The sequence below is a fragment of the Halichoeres trimaculatus genome, unplaced genomic scaffold, assembly GCF_033239565.1.
Source record: "Halichoeres trimaculatus isolate MK-OKI-2021-1 unplaced genomic scaffold, fHalTri1.1 fHalTri1_scaffold_16, whole genome shotgun sequence".
Lineage (NCBI taxonomy): Eukaryota > Metazoa > Chordata > Actinopteri > Labriformes > Labridae > Halichoeres > Halichoeres trimaculatus.
The window spans coordinates 28,274,623-28,296,689 of NW_027437194.1; the positions used below are offsets into that span (position 1 = coordinate 28,274,623).

At 38.3% G+C, this 22,067-nt stretch overlaps 1 protein-coding gene across 1 annotated transcript; it reads right to left on the reverse strand.

Annotated features, from left to right (window-relative positions):
• Positions 1-354: 354 nt before the first annotated feature.
• On the reverse strand, positions 355-21,151 carry LOC141805907 (anthrax toxin receptor 2-like). The gene is made up of 17 exons (XM_074691135.1): positions 20,860-21,151; positions 20,193-20,264; positions 17,837-17,908; positions 17,635-17,716; positions 15,731-15,835; positions 15,119-15,187; positions 12,730-12,810; positions 12,576-12,636; positions 9,322-9,417; positions 8,513-8,582; positions 4,861-4,939; positions 4,646-4,741; positions 4,509-4,559; positions 3,866-3,961; positions 3,169-3,342; positions 1,499-1,579; positions 355-873 (listed from the first exon to the last, which is right to left on the reverse strand). The coding sequence occupies exons 1-17, from the start codon at positions 20,985-20,987 to the stop codon at positions 835-837; spliced, it is 1,452 nt and encodes a 483-aa protein (XP_074547236.1). The 5' UTR covers positions 20,988-21,151; the 3' UTR covers positions 355-834.
• Positions 21,152-22,067: the final 916 nt, after the last annotated feature.

Below are 22,067 nucleotides of genomic sequence, written 5' to 3' on the forward strand. Positions count from 1 at the left end.
GAGTTATACTTTATTCCAGACCCTTAGGTCCATATAAATACATCTGATAATTAATAAAAAGAAATTAAAAAAGGAAAAACACAGTTCATATGTTGACAGTAATTAAAAAACAAAGAAACATTTGTTTGAATGTTTCCAGTAGCAGGCAGGATGAGAACCTTGTGTCACTCATTGTGAGTAAGTGACATTATTATTCTATTGTCTGAATCAACCAATCGACCCATGAATTTGTGCATATAGTTTCTAAGAACAGCATAAAATGTGGGAACATTGTTATAAACAAACATGTGACTTGCACTCGATCATTGAGTTAATTTAAGAAATATTCTCAAAGCATCATTATAGGCTACCTGTAGCTTTTTCATTTTAGCTTTACTGTAGTTGCAGCATAAATGAGCAGTGTACAGTGGAGTACAGTAAGCTCTAAAAGCTCAATTTTTAACGCTTTCTGTACACATCTGAAATTTACGTGCTAACATATTAGCTTGTGCATAAAATTTACAGCACTGACGCTGAATATCATCATCATCACACATATCACTTCTCATAATGTGCCCCAGGTATTTGACTTTTTCAACCACACTGATGACTTGATCAGAGATAAGGAAGGATGGAAACTGCTGCTTCTGATCATCTTTTGTTCTCACTATCATTATCACATTGCTTCCACTAATGCACATGAGCATAAAGGGACAGATTTCTGGACACCAAACGGCTTTGTATAAAGTAAAACATTTATTGTGAATACAAAGGACATCACAACATTCAATTCTGAGAGTACATATCAGCTATCTTTGGCTTAAAGTGGCCTGAGGTGGAAAGTCTGAGTGACATTTAGTGATTTTGAACTCTGGTGATGTTAATGCAGCGGCCCTGTAGGTGAAAGAGACAGGTTATATGTGAGTTTATATGTAAAAACAGGCTGTAAACAGGATAGCACATTACACTGGAGTTCATTACGCTAAGCTTAAAGTTTGTAACAGAAAAAGAACAGCTGTTAAAAGCCAAATTTATTCTGTTCAGTCTTTGAAAACAGCAGAAATAAATATCATAATGATTAAGAACAAAACAGAAAGATCAAATTTAAAATTATGCATCATCTCTTAATATAAAGTTGGTTCATTAAAAGAGTTCACTTATATAACAATAGGACTTTTCAAACTGTCTTTAATTCATGCTCATCTTTTCATGGAGGAAACCATGTGGATGTTGAATCGAGCTGATGTTGTAAGCTGCCATTTGTCTTTTAGGAATCAGATAATTGCAGTGGGGCTAGTTAATTATGAGTTATTATCTAATCAAATCACTGTGGAGTCAAGAGGCTGGATCTGTTATTTTTGTCGGATTAACTGTTTAAATTTAACAAATATACTTCACAAAATCTTACTCCCACTGGTTTCACCTCTTGGTCATGGTAATGAGTTTTTCATAAAACAGACAGCAGTGTTTACTCTCCTCATTCTCAGAGTTAAGTTATGTCACTGTGGATGTTACTGACCTTGTCTTGAGACGTTGGCCTCATGATGGCTACTCGGTTATACTGTCTCCTCAGTGATGCCATCAAAGCATCAAAACGCTCCTGAGGGTCAAGGTAAACAGATGAAATCATTTTTAAACACAAGCTGAAAAAACAGAACGACAGTATTCATAAACTGATGAAAGTACAGCAGCAGTTAATATCAAATAATTTGCAAAGTCACACTATGCAGCTTCAGATATATGAACTATTCTTATATAAAGTGACAGTTGTTTGCAGTGCATTGATTTTTGAGACTTTGGCAAACACATATCCCACTGAGAAAAGTGTAGATTTGAGTAAAAGTGAATTAGATTTTCCAATTTTCAACATTCAGTTGATCATCTGAGGATTTTTTTTGAACAAATATAAAATTTTTTCTATGCTTTTTTTTATTTTGGTAAATGATACGATCATATGATAACCCAGGGCCCAAAAAATCTGTTTTCATAAAATTGTGAAAAAATATTTAAAATGAATAATATACATAACGGATGAAAGAGTAGAATTTAAAGTGTCTTTAAATCATCGGCAGTGAATATTCAACAATATTTTAACTTTTTTTGCGACTGCTGAAAATGTGTCCCTAGTTTACATCAACACTGTCAGATATTTATCAAAAAGCAATAAATTAAGAAAATCACTTGGTCTTAGACTTCTTCCCCTCCTCATCATCTGCCAAATGCTACAAGGTCACAGAAGCTGCTGTAACTTTTTCTATTTTCCGGTGATATTCACATATTTATTGATATTTTTACCCTCACAACCATAATGCATCAACACTGTCACATTAGTAGTGAAAATATTATTTATAATTTCAACACACATGCATGCATTTTCAGTTGAGGCCAAAGGCAGCTGGCAACCAAGATAAAACAAGATGTCTAATGTGGACAGCACATTCATATTGTGTAAAGAGTGTGTTTTTGTCAGATTTTTTGTCTGACAGTGGTGACATACAAACATCCTTATGAAATGAAGCACACGCTGTACAAGGGTGATTTTTTTTTTCTTACTCAGACGATATTAAGATTGTAAGTTTGGCCAATCAGAGGCAGAGCTCAGCTGATTGACAGAGCCAATAGCTGTCTGTGTAGAAACCTGCCCTGTTTTCACTTTGATTTTTTAAAATACAGTTGATTTATTCAAATAATCTAATGTTTAAAAAATGTCTATGTTTTTAAAGTCCAAAATTGTCATTTTGAATATTTGATGTAAATGATAAAGGTTGCAAGTCTAGAATTTTTTTTAAATGGAACAAATGAAACTGTATAAAAAATTAACAAAAGTTTATTTTTAACATTTGACAAACTATGTGTGTGCGTGTGATGGAAACAGACTTATTTAATAACACAATACTGAAACAAGAATAAATGAACAAAAATAATTAGCTTTATATTTTGTCTGATGGTGTTGGTAAAAAGTAAGAGGGGACAGTAAAAAAAAGACATTTTGTGAAAAATTTACAGAATCTGGAGGTTGCAACAAAACATATTTGATAGCGGAGCCTTTGCTTCATACACCCGGGAGATTCGATTTATTAATATTTAAAAGAAAAAAACATCGAGATTAAGACCTTTTTAATACAAATTCTCAAGAATCAGTGAATTAATAGATAAATAAATATATGAATAAATAATAATAACTCTGACCTTAATGGGAGTGTACCATTTGGACTGGTGGTGGGCATTGTAGATGGGAGGAGGTCGAGGTGGGGGTCGGGGTATGATAGGCTCCTCTACTTCTTCTGGCAAAGTTACTACAGCATTTTTGGCCTTTTCCAGCCGTGACCCTTCCTCTGTTGACCCTTTCTGTCCCCAACGCACCTGCAGACCACAAGGACAAATGGCAGACTCTGTTGACATTGTTCTGACACAACATGGTCCCTAAGATGTTGGACCACAATGAGTGTATTAGTAGGGATGCTCCGATACTGATCGGTGGTATTGGTTAGTGGTATATCGGTGCCCCTCAATGCTCAATCAGTATGGGTGTGAAGAGATCCATGGGGCTGATCCAGGCAAACAGCTCTCTGCCTGTTTGTTTTTCTTTACTAGCGCTCTTTGCTACTTGATTTGAAGTGTTACCTCTCATGCACTTGCTCTGTTTTTGCTACATTACCAGTAAACAGGGTATAAAAGTTTACATTTGAAAAGAACTTGTGTACTGACAAGTCTGATCGATCAGGAAGCAAAGAGACAGCATTCAGGAATAACCTACTTTGGTGCTGATAATTTCATTTTGAGATGTATATTACGATCAGTCCCTTTAAAAACAAAAGTTGATGGTAAAAGGAATGTTAGTTAAAATACTGAAAGTAGGACAGTAAAAATCTTTTATTTTTCTGACCTCCATGCGTTTGATTCCTCCAGGACCTCTGCCTCCATAATATGATGCATCAACCGTAGGCCATCTGTGTTTTGGAGAAAGTTCTTCCTCTGGCTCCTTGACATTTTCATCAGAAAATACAAAATAATTCAACCTTTTAGAATGATGACAGAACAAATGTTTAACTATTCAGTTTGAAAACTTTTAAATCAGTCAGAACCAGCTACCTGAAAACAGCCCCAGTAACCAAAAAAAATCCAGTCAGAACCAAGCAGCTCCTCTCTTTGGGGGATTCAGTTTTTCCTTTATGCTCCCTTTACCACTTCTTTTTCTTTCTGAGGCATTCAGAGTAGGAGTACACTTGTGTTTGTTTCTGGGTTACCAAAAAGTTTTTTTTTTAATGATACACAGCTAAAGAGTTCACCTAACTTCACACAATCTTCCCTAAAACTCATAACAAAACACATTGAAGACTTTTTCTCTGCAGGACTTAAATTCCACACATTTTGAGTTCCTCCATAACTTAAATGATGGTTAGGTTGAAGAAATCCTCCAAAAATTCATTTTGGTGATGCAAAAATGGACACATAATAAAACCTGAGCCTCAAAATGTCCCAGAAACCCATGGCTAGGCAGGTGTTTTTAAACACTGTGGTGTACTTACAGTGACAGGACATGGAGGGGGTGGACGAGAGGGAGGTGGGTCCCTGATGACCTATAAGAAAAAATAAACAATGGTCACCTGATTACTGACAGGCAACTCATGCATGTGTGGGCATTTGTTGTAGACATGCAACTCACTACGGTGCAGCAGAGAGGCCAGAACCACCAGAGTAAAGCCAGAACCAGCATCAGCAGAAGAACTAGCAGCAACCACAGCACCCAGATCCCAGCTGACTGTGAAAAAAACAAAAAACAAAAACAAAAACAAAGAAATGTCATTAAAACTGACAAACTGTGCTTTCATCATACTATGAGTTTGACTGAACCCTCAGAGTTATATGAGTTCTACTTACACATGTTGTGGCATAGATGGTGACTGGATTGGAGATGTAGGATTGTCCATTGTTTAGGCTAACCAGCACTTGGACTGATCTGCAGTTTTTTTGGAAAAATGCAGAAAACTTCAGAAGAAGTGAAAGTTTCTGAAAGCTATTACAAAATGCCATGTTGGTCAGTCTTCCATGTCCAGAAAAATACAGTGAACAGAAACAGGCCATGCAGATGTGTTCATGTGAAGTTTGAAATAGAATCTGTGTCATGGTTTGGGTTTTTGGTTTCTGTGTTTCTGGGTTTTCTTGTGTTTCTGCCCTCTTGTGTTTAGTTCGTGTTTCTTGTGGTTTTGATTTGGTTCTGGTCAAGTGTATGGCTTTTTGTGGTTGTCTTTAGTGTTTCAAAGTCTTATATGTATTTAGTCTCTGTCTTGAGTTTCCCTGTGTTTGGTTTGGTTCTCCTTGTGTTTCCCTTGTGATTGATTGCCCCTCATGTGTTTCACCTGTGTCTTGTTCTGCACCTGTGGTTGATTACCCTGCCTATATAGTCTCTGTGCTCCATGTGATTAGTGTTGGTTCATTGTATGCTGTCATTGTTTGCTGTTCCTGTCTGCTGTCACCTCGTGCCTCGTGTGTTCCTCGTGTTTGGATTTTTCTTTTTTGGGTTTGGTTTGATTTTTGAGTTTAGTAAAATAAAGTTTTATTTTATCTGCATTTGGGTCCTCCTCTTTTGTTTTTCCCCTGGTTCCTGACAATCTGCTCTAAATGGAATAATCAATGCTAAAACCAGGACTAAAATTAAACCAACATCCTGTTTTACTCTCCCTGATGAAGTCATGAAAATGTCCCTTGTTGTTTACTGTCAAAAAGAACCCAGTTTTCAGGTCATTGTATTAGTGCGTCAGCACAACGTAAAGCTGCTCCATCTCCTAGCTGAAAACTTCTGAATCGTAGCTTTTAATGCGTGGAAAACCAAAGAGTTGACCGCAAGAAAGAGAAACAGTCTTTCTTTAAAATTTCATCAATAATTATTCACAGTGATAGACTTATTTGAGTGTTTAAAGAAAGAAGCATAAGATTTTTTTTCTCCTTTTTGAGAGATTACAACCTTTGCCCGTAACCTTTGTCTAATAAGCTCAGCAGAGTGGTAAATGTTTCCAACAGGGGCACTGAAGTTTCAAATAGACTGAAAGCTCAGAGGGAGTTTAATTTTACCAATAGCTTTCCTGATGTCATGATATTTGATTTTCATAATAAGTGTCAGTATGAATATATAATTAATGGCACAATTTGACACTTTGTCCTCTAGGAGCAGTGAGCCATTCATCCATTCATCTGTAGTTCCTCCATCAAAATCAACACTTTCCTGCATCTTTTTGCTGATCCTGCTCCAGTTTAGGGTTAGGGTTCTGTGAAACAGAAACTATAGGAAGAAGAATTTGAAATTTGAAGTGTGTGCCAAATATCTACATGCCTTTTACTGTAAGTATTCAGACCAAAATCCAGCAGAAAGAGATCTTTTTGCTGATCATCTCATTTTACTTTGTAGGTCATAAAGGGGCATCTGTATACAACAAAACTATTTCAAAAAGACTAGAAGCTCTGTGTAAGAGCTCATCAGCTGGAAAACTGAAGCAGCACTGCCCCCTGAAAAGAAAAACAGCAAAATCATTTCAATGTCAGCTCTAAAGAAGTTGCCACACCTTATGGTTGTCCTGATTCGACACCATAGCTCAGCAATAGACCAATGATGAATTCTTTAAACGTTTGGGTTGAGCCAGTGTTGTCAGAGATGCCAGAGTTGTGAAACAATCAAATTATGTCAGGCCAAAAAACTTTAGAGAACATTTTAAGGGTGTTGTTGCACAGTGTAAAAACAAGGCAGAGGAAAACTTTGTCATCCAACATGAACTCCCTAAGCACAAAAAATATTCATTGTGTGAATGTAACAAACTAAGCAGAACATCATATCTGGAACATAATTTTAATACCAGCATCCAATTCATTTTTCGTCACTTTAATTATACTTAGTCTAGTCAATTGAAACACATTCATACCACAATGTTTAACCTTGTTGTGTGAAATGATATAATTTTTTGCTGTAGACAGTCTGCCGCTGTGTCTCACCATTACCATCATTACTACAACACAAAACTACAGCCTCTATCCATCTCTCCTTCTCTCTTTCTGCACCTCCCTCTGGTCCTCCCTCTGACCCCAACACAGTGGAGGCGAGTGTCTGTCCAACAGGAGACTGGTTCTGCTCCAGGTTTCTGACTGTTCAAAGGATTTTTTTTTCATCAACACTGTAACTTGCTAAATGTTACAAAAGGCTCTACTTGCAGTGGGTAAGAAGAGATAAGACTCATAATCTTGTCTGTTATTAATCTAGCATAGGCAGGTGTAACCTTGTTATTGTTTGGGAAAGTATGAAAAGATGGTGTTTGTTAGTTCTGTATGATTAAAAATGGACTGATTGAGTAGGAGGTTGTAATATTTAGCTGGTGTCCTTGTCCTCTCCTCTCTTGCTGCTTTCTCAGGGTTTTATTCTTTTATTATCTCTTTTTTTATTGTGCCACAGGATAAGACAGTGATATAGATTCATTTAATGCAAGAGAATGCCAAGACTGTGCAAAGCAGTAATCAGAGCAAATGATGGCTATTTTAAAGAAACTAGAATATAAAACACATTTTCAGTTATTTCACCCTTTTTTGTGAAGTACATAACTCCACATGTGTTCATTCATAGTTTTGATGCCTTCAGTGAGAATCTATAATGTAAATAGTCATGAAAATAAAGATATCTATTAAATTAGAAGGTGTGTCCAAACCTTTGGCCTGTACTGGAAAAAAAAAAGAAACAAGAAAGATAACGATAGCACTGAGGACAGAATTTTGGTAAAACTGTTGGTAAACATAATATTGTTAGTGATATTGATAATTGTGACATTATTGTTACTAACAATAACAATAGTAGAAGTAATAATAAAAACAACAATGATGGCAAATGATCAAATTATATGATATTATTTCTACTACAACTACAAATATCAACATTAACAACAGCAACAATAATAATGACGTCAGTACAAATAATGTACAGTCTTGTTAGAACAAGTAATAGTGCTAAAAAAAGAATAAATAAAGGATAATAAAAAGTTTAATAATCATCTATTCTATTCTATTCTATTCTATTCTATTCTATTCTATTCTATTCTATTCTATCCTTAAAATAAATTGAGTTAAGTATTAGGTTGCCCCCAGATCTCCTCCAACTAAATACATGTGTAAATACATGTGGTGCATTCAAAGTATAGTGTGTAGTGCATGAAAAACAGAAAATGGGGTAGACATATGCATTTCTGTTTTGTTTTTGTTTTTTTGGCCCCCCAGAAGTACAAGATTGTTTTTATGTTTTCTGTTTGTCTTATCCTTAACTGGTGTGAAGTGCATTAAAAAGAGAGGTGCACCGCGTTAAATGCTCCAGGGCAGGGCTGCTCGCTCAGGGCTACAGAAAAACAAACGGTCTGCGTAATTGTGTGTGTGTGTGTGTGTGTGTGTGTGTGTGTGTGTGTGTGTGTGTGTGTGTGTGTGTGTGTGTGTGTGTGTGTGTGTGTGTGTGTGTGTGTGTGTGTGTATGTGTGTGTTCATGCTTCTGTTTTATGGTATGACTTACTGCCCAACTTCATGCAGAACAGGAGCTGAACACAGCAGATAACCATCTCCAACCACTGTTGGCTTCTGAACTACAAAAAAAAAGACGAACACACTCTCAGGCTTTTTGTTTCCTTATTGTCAAAAAATACTAGGAAAAAAACAACGAGACAATCATTATAAGTTAAACAACAATTGAAACATTTCACACAATAAGGAGGTAATCAAGGGATTGTATAACTGACAAAATTCACTTTTTAACTTGTTTGAAACAAGATTTTTCATGGGGTGCAAGGTACGAAAAGTCTACTAATCTCAAATACAGAGCCAGTTTTAAGGTTATTTCCCTTTTAGGAAACACTGAAGTGGTATAATGAAATACATTTTTTTTTAAATCCTCCAGAGAAAAAAACAAGCAGACTACAGGGAAGAAAAGGAAGACTGAAGTATCTCTTCATTTCTTCACTGATGGTCTGAACTCTAATGTTCTTTTAATAGACAGAGAACACCCCGCCCCCCTGTTAACTCTCATAATGTCTCTTCTGTTCTCCGGATAAAATCAATAGAGAGCAGCTTGTGTGTGTGTCTCTTCATGGCTAAGACTCCCCATTGCATCAAAGAAATATTGTCATGGTGTCACATTTCACCACATAGAAGATGTTCTTCCTTTGTGCTGGGAAGGTATTAGTATCACTACTAAGCAGACATGTCACTTGCCTTCCACACAAATGCATTGTTAGCATTAGCATTACTAAGATCCCCTGCATCACAGTTAATCACAAAAACCCAAAGTAGAGCAGTGCTGCTCATGAGTCTGTGTTATTTACTGACCATGAGTCTTCTGGTTGACTGTCAGGGAGCAGAGGATGTTGTCTGTCCTTTTAGATCCACTGAAGCTGCTGCCCCTCAGCACCACGTTAAAAGACTCTGTGTAACAAGACACACACAGAGCACAAAATGACAATGCTGAAATCACCAAACAAAAATCCAGTGTGCAATGTTTGCCATTTCACCTGTTTAGTTTAGCTAATTAGCATGCTGATATTGTTTAGTTGTTACAGTTGTGCTCATGAGTTTACATACCCCAACAGAATTTTTGATTTTTGGCCATTTTTCAGAGAGTATGAATGACAACACAAAATTTCGGTTACATACACACTAATTGCGCGCTAACAGATCAAGGGTGAGGATGTTTACCTTTGTAAGCCATTCAAACCTATTTCTGTTAACTTGTGTTTATGTTATTAGGTCAAAATTTCCAGGGTATGTAAACTTTTGATCAGGGTCATGTAAGTAGTTTCTGTTGTCATTACGTTTTAAAAAGAGTAAACACACAATAAATGGCTTCACCCAACCACTAACCATGAATGAATAAAAAGTTTTTGTGTTATCAATATTCTATGAAAAATGCCCAAAAAAATCATATATTCAGCCAGGGTATGTAAACTTATGAGCACAACTGTAAGTTTAGCCAATTAGAATGCTAATATTAAACATATTATACATTAGGTGTTAACCAAAGTTTAGCAGAGGAAAGAGAGATTCTATCATAAAGCCTCATACAGTGCATCAGAAAAGTTTTCACCTTTTTATGTAATAGCCTCATACCAAAATGGAACATTTTTTTTTCCTCAAAATTCAACATACAACACCCTGTAATGACAACGTGATTTTCTTTTTCTTTTGCAAATGAATTAAAAATAAAACAAACTCAGACATCACATGTCCATCAGTACTCACAGCCTTTACTCTTTACTTTTTGATGCACCTTTGGCAGCAGATCCTTGTAGCAGCCTCAAGTCTGTTTGAATATTAAGCCACAGCCATTTTTTTGATTTCCCTAGAGATGTTGTATCAGATTCAAGTCTGGGCCCTGGGTGGGACCTTCACAGAGTCACCCTGAAGCCACTTTTTTGATATCTTGGTCTTAGAGTCGTTGTTCTGCTGAAAGATGAACCTTTGCCCCAGTCTGAGGTCAGGGTCTGTAGCCATCTAGGATCACTGTACATTGCTGCAGGACTCTCCTGCAGCAATGTACTCCCCTGATGGCTCAGTTAAGACAGGGGCCCTGGTTTTAAGAAGGGTCCTGTTGGTTCTGAACTTCTTCCATTACAGATGATGGAGCCCACTGGGATCTCGGGGTCTTGTTCACAATTGAAGGAAGGATGAAGCAAGAGATCGGCAGGCGGATTGGTGCAGCGTCTGCAGTAATGTAGCCTTTGCACAGGTCTGTCGTGGTGAAGAGGGAGCTGAGCCGGAAAGCAAAGCTCTCTGTTTACCGGTCGATATTCGTTCCCACCCTCACCTATGGTCGTGAGCTTTGGGTAGTGACCGAAAGAACAAGATCGCGGGTACAAGCGGCCGAAATGAGCTTCTTCCGTAGGGTGGCCGAGCTCTCCCTTAGAGATAGGGTGAGAAGCTCGGCTATCCGAGAGGAGCTCAGAGTACAGTTGCTGCTCATCTGCATAGAGAGGAGCCAGATGAGGTGGCTCGGGCATCTGATGAGGATGCCTTCTGGACACCTCCCTGGTGAGGTGTTCAGGGCATGTCCCACCGGGAGGAGACCCCGGGGCAGACCCAGGACACGCTGGGGAGACTACAGCTCTCGGCTGGCCTGGGAACATCTCGGGATCCCCTGGGAAGAGCTGGACAAAGTGGCTAGGGAGAAGGAAGTCTGGGCTTCCCTGCTTAGGCTGCTGCCCCCGCAACCAGACCCCGGATAAGCAGCAGAAAATGGATGGATGGCTGGATGGATGGAGTCCACTGAGCTCATTGGGACTTTCAAGGCAGCAGAAATGGTTTGTATCCCCAGGTTTGTATCTGGAGACCATCCTGTCTCTGAGGTCTACAGACAGTTCCTTTGTCTTCATGTTTGGTTTGTCGTCTGACATGGTCTGTCACCTGTGGGGCTTTGTACAGACAGGTGTGTGCCTTTCCACATCAGGTCTAATCAACTGAATTTACCACAGGCGGACTCACATGAAGCTGTAGGAGGAGGAGGGTCAGAGGAAACAGGGTGAACCTGAGCTCAGTTTAGAGCTTTGTGGCCAAGGCTGTGAATGCTGATGTACATGTGATCTCTTCCTTTTTTTATTTTTTAAATTGGCAAAGATTAGAAAATATTTTACATTGTTGTCATTTTGGTTTTTTTTGTGTAGAATTCTAAGGAAAAATAAATTTGTTCTATTTTGGAATCTACAGTTCTACAGTTTTAATTAGCAGACGCTTTTGTCCAAAGCGACGTACAACACAAGCAAGAATTTAGACAGAAGGAAAACCTAGTTAGTTTGACAACAGTGCTACAAGTTATTTAGCTGCAGGTGCTGCTATGGAGTGCAAGAAGATTTTTTTTTCCATGTACAATAATACAGCATAAATAACCACAATTAATAGCTGCAATCCTATAGTTCAACCTTTAACAACATTCAATGATCAGTGCTGAAAATTCACCAAGAGCTGAGTCTGAGACCTTCTGACTCATTCTACCCCTGAGGACAAAGAGGAGAAGGCTCAGACTAAGGGCCTAAGTGTTCCCTGAACAGATGAGTTTTAAGACATCTTTAAACTGGAAAGGGACTCTGTGGTTCATAAAGACTTAGGTAATTCATTTCACCATTTGGGAACAACAGAGAAGAAGAGTCTGGCTAGAGATTTAGAGCCGCACTGGGCTGGGAGAACCATGTGTCTTTCACAAGCCGAGCACAAGCAGGAATGAGACTGTAATACAAGAAAAAGTACAAAAAGTGAAGCACTGTGAAAATTGTAAGGATCCACAAAGGGAGACATTAACCTTTGTGTCAAATTAAAATGCTGTTTTACTGATAGCAACAAATGAGGGTCTAGCATTAGCATTAAGGTCAGGGGTTAGAGATAGCTACCACATTCAGCCTCAGGGGATCACATGAATTTCTGAACAAATGTAACAGCAATTCATCCCAACTTGGTTAAGGTATTTCAATCCCAAGTTGACCAATGAACTACCTTTTGTTCCTAGATATACCATGCTTGTGTTAGAATATTATAAAACAGATAATGTTTTATGTTTTTACATGAACATTAGGTCAAACTGAGCTCCCTTAACTTACCATTCACACAAACACTTGACGGCTCTATTGTAAATGCATCTCTACATGATTGCTTTAGGATCTGTGTGGAAACAAAAAAGACAACATTAAAGGCCTGTAATCGCTTTGTTTGCTGATGATTATTTTGGTGTAATGCTGCAGGGTGCGACCTCACAGAGTTGACAGTGTCTTTGAGGGCATGGAATCCAGACAGCACTGGGAAGACTTGTTCTGTGCCATCTGCTATTTCAGCAAGCTGTGACAAAAACAGAACATCAAACCCGCTGATCTACGAAGAACTTCACATTTCAGCATTCATTTATTGCTGCCTTGCTGGAGGGGTCTTTAGCCTGTTTCTCCTCAGTGCTCAAGGGAGTGTTATGGGAGGAAAGTAAGCAGATCAAAGCTGTGGCCAGCTGGCTTAAGCTTTCATCTCCTACTTCAATGATAGCCGAACAGGAAGTTTGTCTGGCATTATCTAATTAGAGCCTGATGTGATTATTCCTCGCTCAGGCCGCCGTGAACACTGGATCAGTGAGCAGAGGAGCACTTGCTCCCACTGCACACTAATGACCATCCGGTCTACAAACCATTCAGTTTGTAATTTGTTTAGACAGACCCATTACTACTTATTATGCAGAGAAACAAAGTTTCACTAATTTCATATGCAACCACAAACGAACCAACACACCCTTAAAACTGCAGAAGCATGTCTCTAAAAGAAATGTTTGATTACAGTGGAAAAAGTGATATCTTATAGCCTTATTTTGAAAGATTCCAATAAAACAGTATCAAGGCTTTTCACCCCCTTATTTCACACTCACACAATGAAAGATGTTTTTCTCTTTCAGCTTGAAAAATACAGTGGGGAAAATAATTATTTAACGCATCAACTTTTTTCCCATTACATTGATTTCCAAAGCTGCAATTCAAACAAAATTTCTACCAGACATTGGTATTAACTCAAATAATCCACACATGAAAATAAATCACAACGTTCAGGTCCATAAATAATGATTATGTGGAATTAAGTACGATAACACAGGAAAAAAGTATTGAACACATCATGGAAAGGCTGTATACTTTGGCAAGGAAATGCACCATACCACCTGAAATCTGTCAGTAATTATTACTTGAACTTCCAATTAGTGCAAACCAACATCAGCTGGGCTACAGCAAATTGATGATCCTATAAAAAAGGTTGTTTTTTCACCAAGCAGTTAAATACGACACACCTCATGATGGGTAAAGGCAAAGAGCTCTCTGAAGACATTCACAACCTGATTGTTGCTCAGCATCAGAATGGAACTGGTTACAGACTTATATCAAAGCACCTGAATATTCCAGTCAGCACCATTGGGGCCATTATTCACAAGTGGAAGAAGCACCACCTTACCATCTACAGGCCACGCACAGGAGCTCCTTGCAAGATTTCTGACCAGGGAGTCAGAAAGATAGTCAGAAGAGTACTCAACCAGCCAAGGACCACCCTGAAAGTGCTCCAGAAAGACTTGGAGGCAGCAGGTACAATTGTTACAGAGAAAACAATAGGCACTCCACCGCCATGGCCTCTATGGACGCTCAGCCCGCAAGTCTCCATTCCTCAAGAAAAGGCATGTTGAAGCTGGTTTAAAGTTTGCTATACAGCATCTTGACAAGCCTGTAGAATACTGGGAGAATGTTGTCTGGTTAGATGAGACCAAAATGGAACTTTTGGGCTGTCATACACCTGACTTAAATCCAATTGAACATTTGTGGAAAGAACTAAAAAAAAAGGTTCACCAGAGGGCACCAAAGAATATTCCAGATTTAAAGAAAATCTGTGCAGAGGAATGTGATCGTTGTGATTTATTTTCATGTGTGGATTATTTGAGTTAATACCAATGTCTGGTAGAAATTTTGTTTGAATTGCATCTTTGGAAATAAATGTGATGAGAAAAAAATTGACGTGTTCAATACTTATTTTCCCCACTGTATAATATGCAACCACAAACAAAGCTACACACCCTCTAAAAGAAATGTTTGATTACAGAGAAAAAAGTGATATCTTATAGCCTTATTTTTGAAAGATTCCAATAAAACAGTATCATGGCTTTTCACCCCCTTATTTCACACTCACACAATGAAAGATGTTTTTCTCTTTCAGCTTGAAAAATAACTGACAATTCATTACTGGTTTCCTAGTTTTCAAAACAAAACTTGGTTCCTCCACAGGAAAGACAATCTAACCCCCCTTTGAAATAAGAATTCAAAAACATAATAAATTCTGTGTTTCTACATAAACCAAAGTCAACACTAAACCACAAGCTATAAATCCCTGCCAGCTGCATCTTTTTTATCCATAGAGGATTCCAGTGGAGCCCAAACAGGCTCAGCTTTGTGGTCAAGGTGTGTGAACAAAACTGTGCCAAAAACAAGCTGAAACACGCTGAAAAACATTGAAAGTCAAATAATGCCCCCACTCTACAAACAACAGACAGTATCAGATTCAAAGAGGAGTATTCTTTCTCACAGGATGTCATGAAAGAAAAGCACTGAGGAAAAACAGTTTTGAGCCCTCCTACCTGTTTTTGGTCAAAGTCCATGACCCCAACGCAGTACACTCTGGCTCCAAAGCCTCTGGCTCTGTCAGCCTGAGAAGAGCCACACAAAGTTCAGAGTCATGCACTGATCTCTGCAGCAAACAACAAAAGTATTTAGGGACTATAAGGAAGGTAAATATGACAGTTCAATCTTAAACCTTTCCCTCTTCAAAATTAATCAATTAAGTAATTAATTTACAAAAAAAAAAAAGATTCGCGAATAAAATGCACAATTTCTGTTGATCATCAGCTAACCTTAACTCTTTCATTAAAATTTAAAAAACATGCACACAAACTGGAAAGTAAAGGCACCAATAACAAACCATCAAACAACTCTTTTTTAAAAAAGCTTAGAATATCTCACTACCTTAGGTTTCCTATTTCACACTTAATTATAATGGAAACAGTTGGCTGCATGTCTTAAAGAGTCATAAAAACCTTTGGTCAATAGAGATGTGCTGATCTGTCAACACCATTTAGCGCTGACAATAATATTTGAACCCTGCATGACAACTTTTTAATCAGAGTATAACTGCCACTACTAAAGTAACGGTTTTGTTTCCTCATGTGTGCGAGTGTTTTCGTGTTTAATACCTCCTGTACGCTCAGCTCAAAGGGGAAGACCTCCAGCTTGCCATCAGTCAGAACAATAATGATGCTAGATGATGGTGAAGTTTGTGCCTCCATCTGTTTAGACACCTGAAAAATTATAATTATAGTTGTTTACCACCTCTTGCTACAAACAAACAGCCTCCAATGGAATGGTTAAGAGTGTCAAAAGAGCCTAAAGTTAAACACCGCTCAAAAAATAAAGGGAACACTAAAATAACACATCCTAGATCTGAATGAATGAAATGTTCTTGTTAAATACTTTGTTCTTTACATAGTTGAATGTGCTGACAACAAAATCACACAAAAAAAATCAATAGTAATCAAATGCGTTAACCCATGAAGGTCTGGATTTGGAGTCACACTCAAAATTAAAGTGGAAAAACAGACTATAGGCTGATCCAACTTTGATGTAATGTCCTTAAAACAAGTCAAAATGGGCGTACTCCTGATGTGGTGGTGGATGGTCTCATGAGGGATCTACTCCCAGACCTGGACTACAACATCCACCAACTCCTGGACAGTCTGTGGTGCAACGTGGCGTTGGTGGATGGAGCGAGACATGATGTCCCAGATGTGCTCAGTTGGATTCAGGTCTGGGGAACGGGCGGGTCAGTCCATAGCATCAAGGAACTGCTGACAGCTACATCAACTCTAGCATTGTCCTGCATTAAGAGGAACCCAGAGCCAACCGCACCAGATTATGGTCTCACAAGGGGTCTGAGGATCTCATCTCAGTACCTAATGGCAGTCAGGCTACCTCTGGAGAGCACATGGAGGGCTGTGCACCCCCCAAAGAAAAGCCACCCCACACCATCACTGACCCACTGTCAAAGCGGTCATGCTGCAGGATGTTGCAGGCAGCAGAACGTTCTCCACGGCGTCTCCAGACTCTGTCACGTCTGTCACGTGTGCTCAGTGTGAACCTGCTTTCATCTGTGAAGAGCTCAGGGCACCAGTGGAGAATTTGCCAATCTTGGTGTTCTCTGGTAAATGCCAAACATCCTGCACGGTGCTGAGCCGTAAGCACAACCTCCACCTGTGGACGTCAGGATACCACCCTCATGGAGTCTGTTTCTGACCCTTTGAGCAGACACACGCACATTTGAGTCCTGCTGGAGCTCATGTTGCAGGGCTCTGGTAGTGCTCCTCCTGTTCCTCCTTGCACAAAGGAAGAGGTAGTGGTCCTGCTGCAGGGTCGTTGCCCTCCTACAGCCTCCTCTACGTCTCCTGATGTACTGGTCTGTCTCCTGGTAGAGCCTCCATGCTCTGGACACTACGCTGACAGACACAGCAAACCTTCTTACCACAGCTCACATTGATGTACAATCCTGGATGAGCCGCTCTACCTGAGCCACTTGTGTGGGTTGTAGACTCCGTCTCATGCTACCACTAGAGTGAAAGCATCACTAGAATTCAAAAGTGACCAAAACATCATCCAGAAAGCTCAGGAACTGAGAAGTGGTCTGTGGTCACCACCTGCAGAACCACTCCTTTATTGGGGGAGTCTTGCTAATCGCCCATAATTTCCACCTGTTGTCTGTTCCATTTGCACAACAACATGTGAAACTGATTGTCAATCAGTGTTTCTTCCTAAGTGGACAGTTTGATTTCACAGAAGTGTGACTGACTTGGAGTTACACTGTGTTGTTTAAGTGTTCCCTTTATTGTTTTGAGCAGTGTAGTATTTGCTGATGTCTTGTTAGAGCCTGATATGTAACAGTGACCCAAAATGTAAATGAAAAATGTAATAAACCCAAAGTGTAATGATGCTGTGCGCAAAATGTCACTTTCTCCCCAAAATGTAACAGCTTGCTACATTTTGGGTACATTTTGGAGGTTGTTGTTACAAATGGGGCTCTAACATGCCTCCAAATGAGCATACTTACTGCTTTCATGCCTTCATGCATGTAGGTTTCCCCTGCAGGTTTGATTTGACTCAGCTTCTTCAAGCCCTCATCTACCTTAGACCTGTGCAGCCAGATCAAATAATACAATCAACACATTGTATTTTTTTTTTTTTTAAAAAAAAGGATTAAAAATTCCAGAGGAGAGAGTGAGAAACTGAGGCAAAGACATGAAATACTGAACCTGTCTCCAGTTAGCGGCAGAATTATAACAGCTCTTGATGAAAAGACGATGTAGGAAACCCTCATCCTGGGGCTGAAAAACACAGAAATAGCTCATTGACATTCAAAGAAACAAAAGTAAGAAAAAAAAGTTCTTTAAAACTCTGACAATTAAAAGTAGAATGTAAATGGCAAAAAAATAAAAAGTTACAGTGTTGTTGCATCCTCCGTGTCGCATAGATGGTGCAGTAATGAACAAAACATTTCATAACTTAAATTACAGAGCACAGAGTGCATCACAGGGATTCCACAGTAATTCATGATATAATGTATGATATGTTTACAGACAAGGCCACATGAAATATTATTTGACACTGTCATAATAAAACTGCATGTGAATAATGTCAACAACTGCTCATAATGACTTAAGTATCCACACAGCAAATCCCCTTAAACTCCCATGTTAATCCAGTTCAGAGTAAAGTGTTAAGTTCTTGGTGTTGTTTTGAGGTATCAAACTCTATGCTGGTGTTAAACCATACTACTGTGGGAGTTACTTTGCAGTGTTGATGAAAAATAACACCACACAGTGTTACTTTAAACACTCCTCACTCATGGTTACAATAACCATGTGTTTTTACAATAACCTGTCCTTTGATCTGCTCTGTTAACCCAGAAGTTGTTTGTTAGCAAACCTTCTCAGTAGAGTTTCAGTAAAACTTATGAGTGGGCCGTTTACAACTTTTAATTCAATCAAAATGAAACTGAAGTTTTTGGCAAGAACTGCTTTGTTTTAAAATTGAGGAAAGTGATTTCACTCAATGATTTGAGTCATGATGAACTGAATAAAAGGTTTAAGTAGGTTCAACTTCAATGCTAAAAGTATTGACTTAAACTACACTGCACTGTAAAAACAAACTGTTGGTCCAACTTAATAAAACTGTTTCAATTGGTCACACACAAACAGTTTCTTCAAATAACTGTTTTATGTTGGGCTAACATCATTGGTTTAAGTCTGATGTGCTTAGTAATTTGATTCATTTCAAATCATCACCTTGTATAAATCCATCTCAAAACAAGCTAAGCTAAATTTGCAGACTTTTCAATTAAATATTCTCTGTAACCAAACTTTAAAAAAAACTGCTCCTTTACATTTTAAGACCATGGTTTTAGCAAAGCCATTTTTGCTGTGGCAGCGTTTAGTAACCGTGTGTGAGGAGGGAACACAGTGGATATGAGACCCTGCTCAATATGAGGGCTCAAACTGTGTGCTCAATGCTTCAGACAGTTTGACTGCTCCATGGCACAGGTTGGCCGTCTATGCTCTACGCATCACGGAAAGACTGTCTGTGTACTGCATGGCATGGACTTGGAGATAAAATAACACTATAAAACCACAAAATTACTTCTTAGGTGTAAGGGAATAACACAACTTAGAGTCATAAGAACACTGAATGGGTGATGTATTAATACTGTAAATGCTAGAAATTAACACCCCCTAGTGTAACAGAACAACGCAGCTTAGTGTAAAAAATCCACCTTTTAGTGTGATACAATAACACAGTGGGTGTTAGAATTTAAATACTATGAGTAAGTTAAAATATTAACACTTTCCAAAGTGTAAATTTAACTCTGAGTCTTTGAGAATTATATAAACTCAGGGAAAGTGTTAAATTTAACACTATGGTTACGATTGATTTTATAGTGCACAATACTTCTTATTAAAAAAATCCTGTACCATGACTTAAATAGAATCATTCATGTAATGCTTCAATTATGAAAGAGAGAGTTACAAATATCTTCATTCGGTGTTTTCTTTCAGTGAAACCAAGTTAGCAGACCACACAGTGCAGCCCTGCATCTAGCTAACATTTGAACTAAACCCCTAACCCTAACACTCTCTATTTTTACTACACTGTTCGTGATGGACTGTCTGTTGTGGTCTGCACCACCTTCAACATCTGGTGGGATATTTTTCTCTCATGTTAAGTAACCCTTTATTAAACCTAAAGATATCCCACACCCTCTGCAGCATCACCAAAGGAGGTCTGGAACAGTTGGTGGCCTTGTATGATGTCTGCAGCCCAAAATAGCTATGGCCTACTTTCTACTCACTACAACTGTTTGTACTATAATTTCAGGGCCTATAACTACTCCTCAGTCTCTAAAAAGTCTACTTTCATTAATATAATTTCTAACTCTAGTTCAACCTTTATATGGCTGGTGGTCTGTGCAGAACTTCTAACTTGGGTTTGAGCTGTGCCACATTTAGTTTGATTCATCTTTGCTGAGCAAATACAGTCACATGACATGAAGAGGAAGAGTTGAAAGACAGAGGAACAGAAAAGGAAAGAGTGGATTGCAGCAAGTGTTCTTACCTGACAAACCTGTAAGTCAGTTGCTCCACAAATCCATAGATCTCATCCCAGTGTCCTGACACACTGCCTGACCTGTGGACAAGGGCAGCAGAGTGATTAATAACACCATCTATTACAAGGACATATTGAAGATAACATAACATAACCCTTAGGACAAAGCAGGCCTGAAACATCATGGCACAACCATTGATTAAAGTAACTAGTCATTTGTGTAGCCTTTATGACAATTGTTAAGTTTTAGAGCTGCACTCTATTTCAACTACAGCTCCTATGGCATCTCATGATTAAATGTTTCATACCAATACATGGATATGATTTATAACTATTTCATAATGTAACACCCCCACCCCGCCACAGAAAAAAAAAAAAAAAAAAAACACAGCTGTTTTCTCACTGGATTTGGTGAACAACACAAACAATAGTTACATCATGTGCATCATAAAGCCAAACAAAAAAGTCAAAATTCAATTGAGCCCAGGTCTACATCCCAAACGTTAAGATGAGGTCAGATAATATGAACCGAACCTGCACAGAAAAGAGGAACCCATAGAAAACTTAACAGTGCCATACAGGGACAATGCTGTGTTAACACTTTCTTTGCACTCTGTATCAGTCTACCCCTGTCCCACTGCTCAAACAGTTGTGATGAATGAACGTGTTTACTCACCTGTCCAAAACAAAATAAATATCAAACGCACCATCACAGGAAGCCTCGTCGCCGTCATGCAGAGATGAATCCACACAAACAATGAGAAAAAAGAGCAACTTGCAGGATATCCACAAAGGATCCATCATCCATACTTTACCCTACATATTAGCTGTAAATTTGTTTTTTGAAGCAACAGGGTGAATCCTTTGTCATCTCCAGTGCATCTGTCCGGCGGTTCACATGTTGGCTCAGTGCTGAGAAACAGCTCCTCCTCTTACAGCCGCTGATACTGGAATAATAAACAGGGCAGGGCAGCTGCTGCACAGCACACTATCTCACTGACAGTAGCTATAACACAGCAACTTCCTTAGGGGATTTTCAAGTTAAAGTACAGATACAATCGTAACAAATTACACGTGGAAAATCAGCGCTAAATCACACGTTCGTTGCAGGTCGCTGCAGTAAAATGGAAATGTGTTTGTGTATATGATGAAAAAAAATCCTATCAAAACAGAGCAACAAGGCAGCAGAGGTAAATTAGAATTGAATTCCAACTATGTAGAAAAACGGATTCGCTATGTTTTTAGGCAGTATGAATACATTCATTTTTTAAACATTTGGTATATATAAATATATTTGGCCCTAAAGTTTATAAACTTAACATTACACTGCCTTTGAAAGTCAACACATCTTGGTGCAGACGCTTTTTTGGACTTTGAATAGCTTAAGTGGTGGCACAAAAACGGACTTTTGAAGAGGTCCTGCATTGATAAATTTATTATCAACCACCCAAGCAACATTTGACCCATAGTCTTTTACTTCATATTCTTCATATTCAATAGTTTAAAAGAAGTCAGAGAAACTTCTCAGTTTCTGTATTGCGATTTAAACGCATGCGCCATCAACGAAAAATCTGGGAGTGATAGCCTAGTGAGAAATAAACAGAATCAGGTGTCTTTTTCAGTTTTTCCACTAATGGATCATGTTCCCGTAAATCCTTTGTATAATGTAGACATTGATAACACACAATGCTCTGATTGTGATCCCATAGGCCCATGTAAAAAAAAAAAAAAAAAAAAAAAAGAAATTGAACTTACAGTTGTCTCATATATATATATATATATATATATATATATATATATATATATATATATATATATATATATATATATATATATATATATATATATATATATATATATATATATAAATATATATATATATAT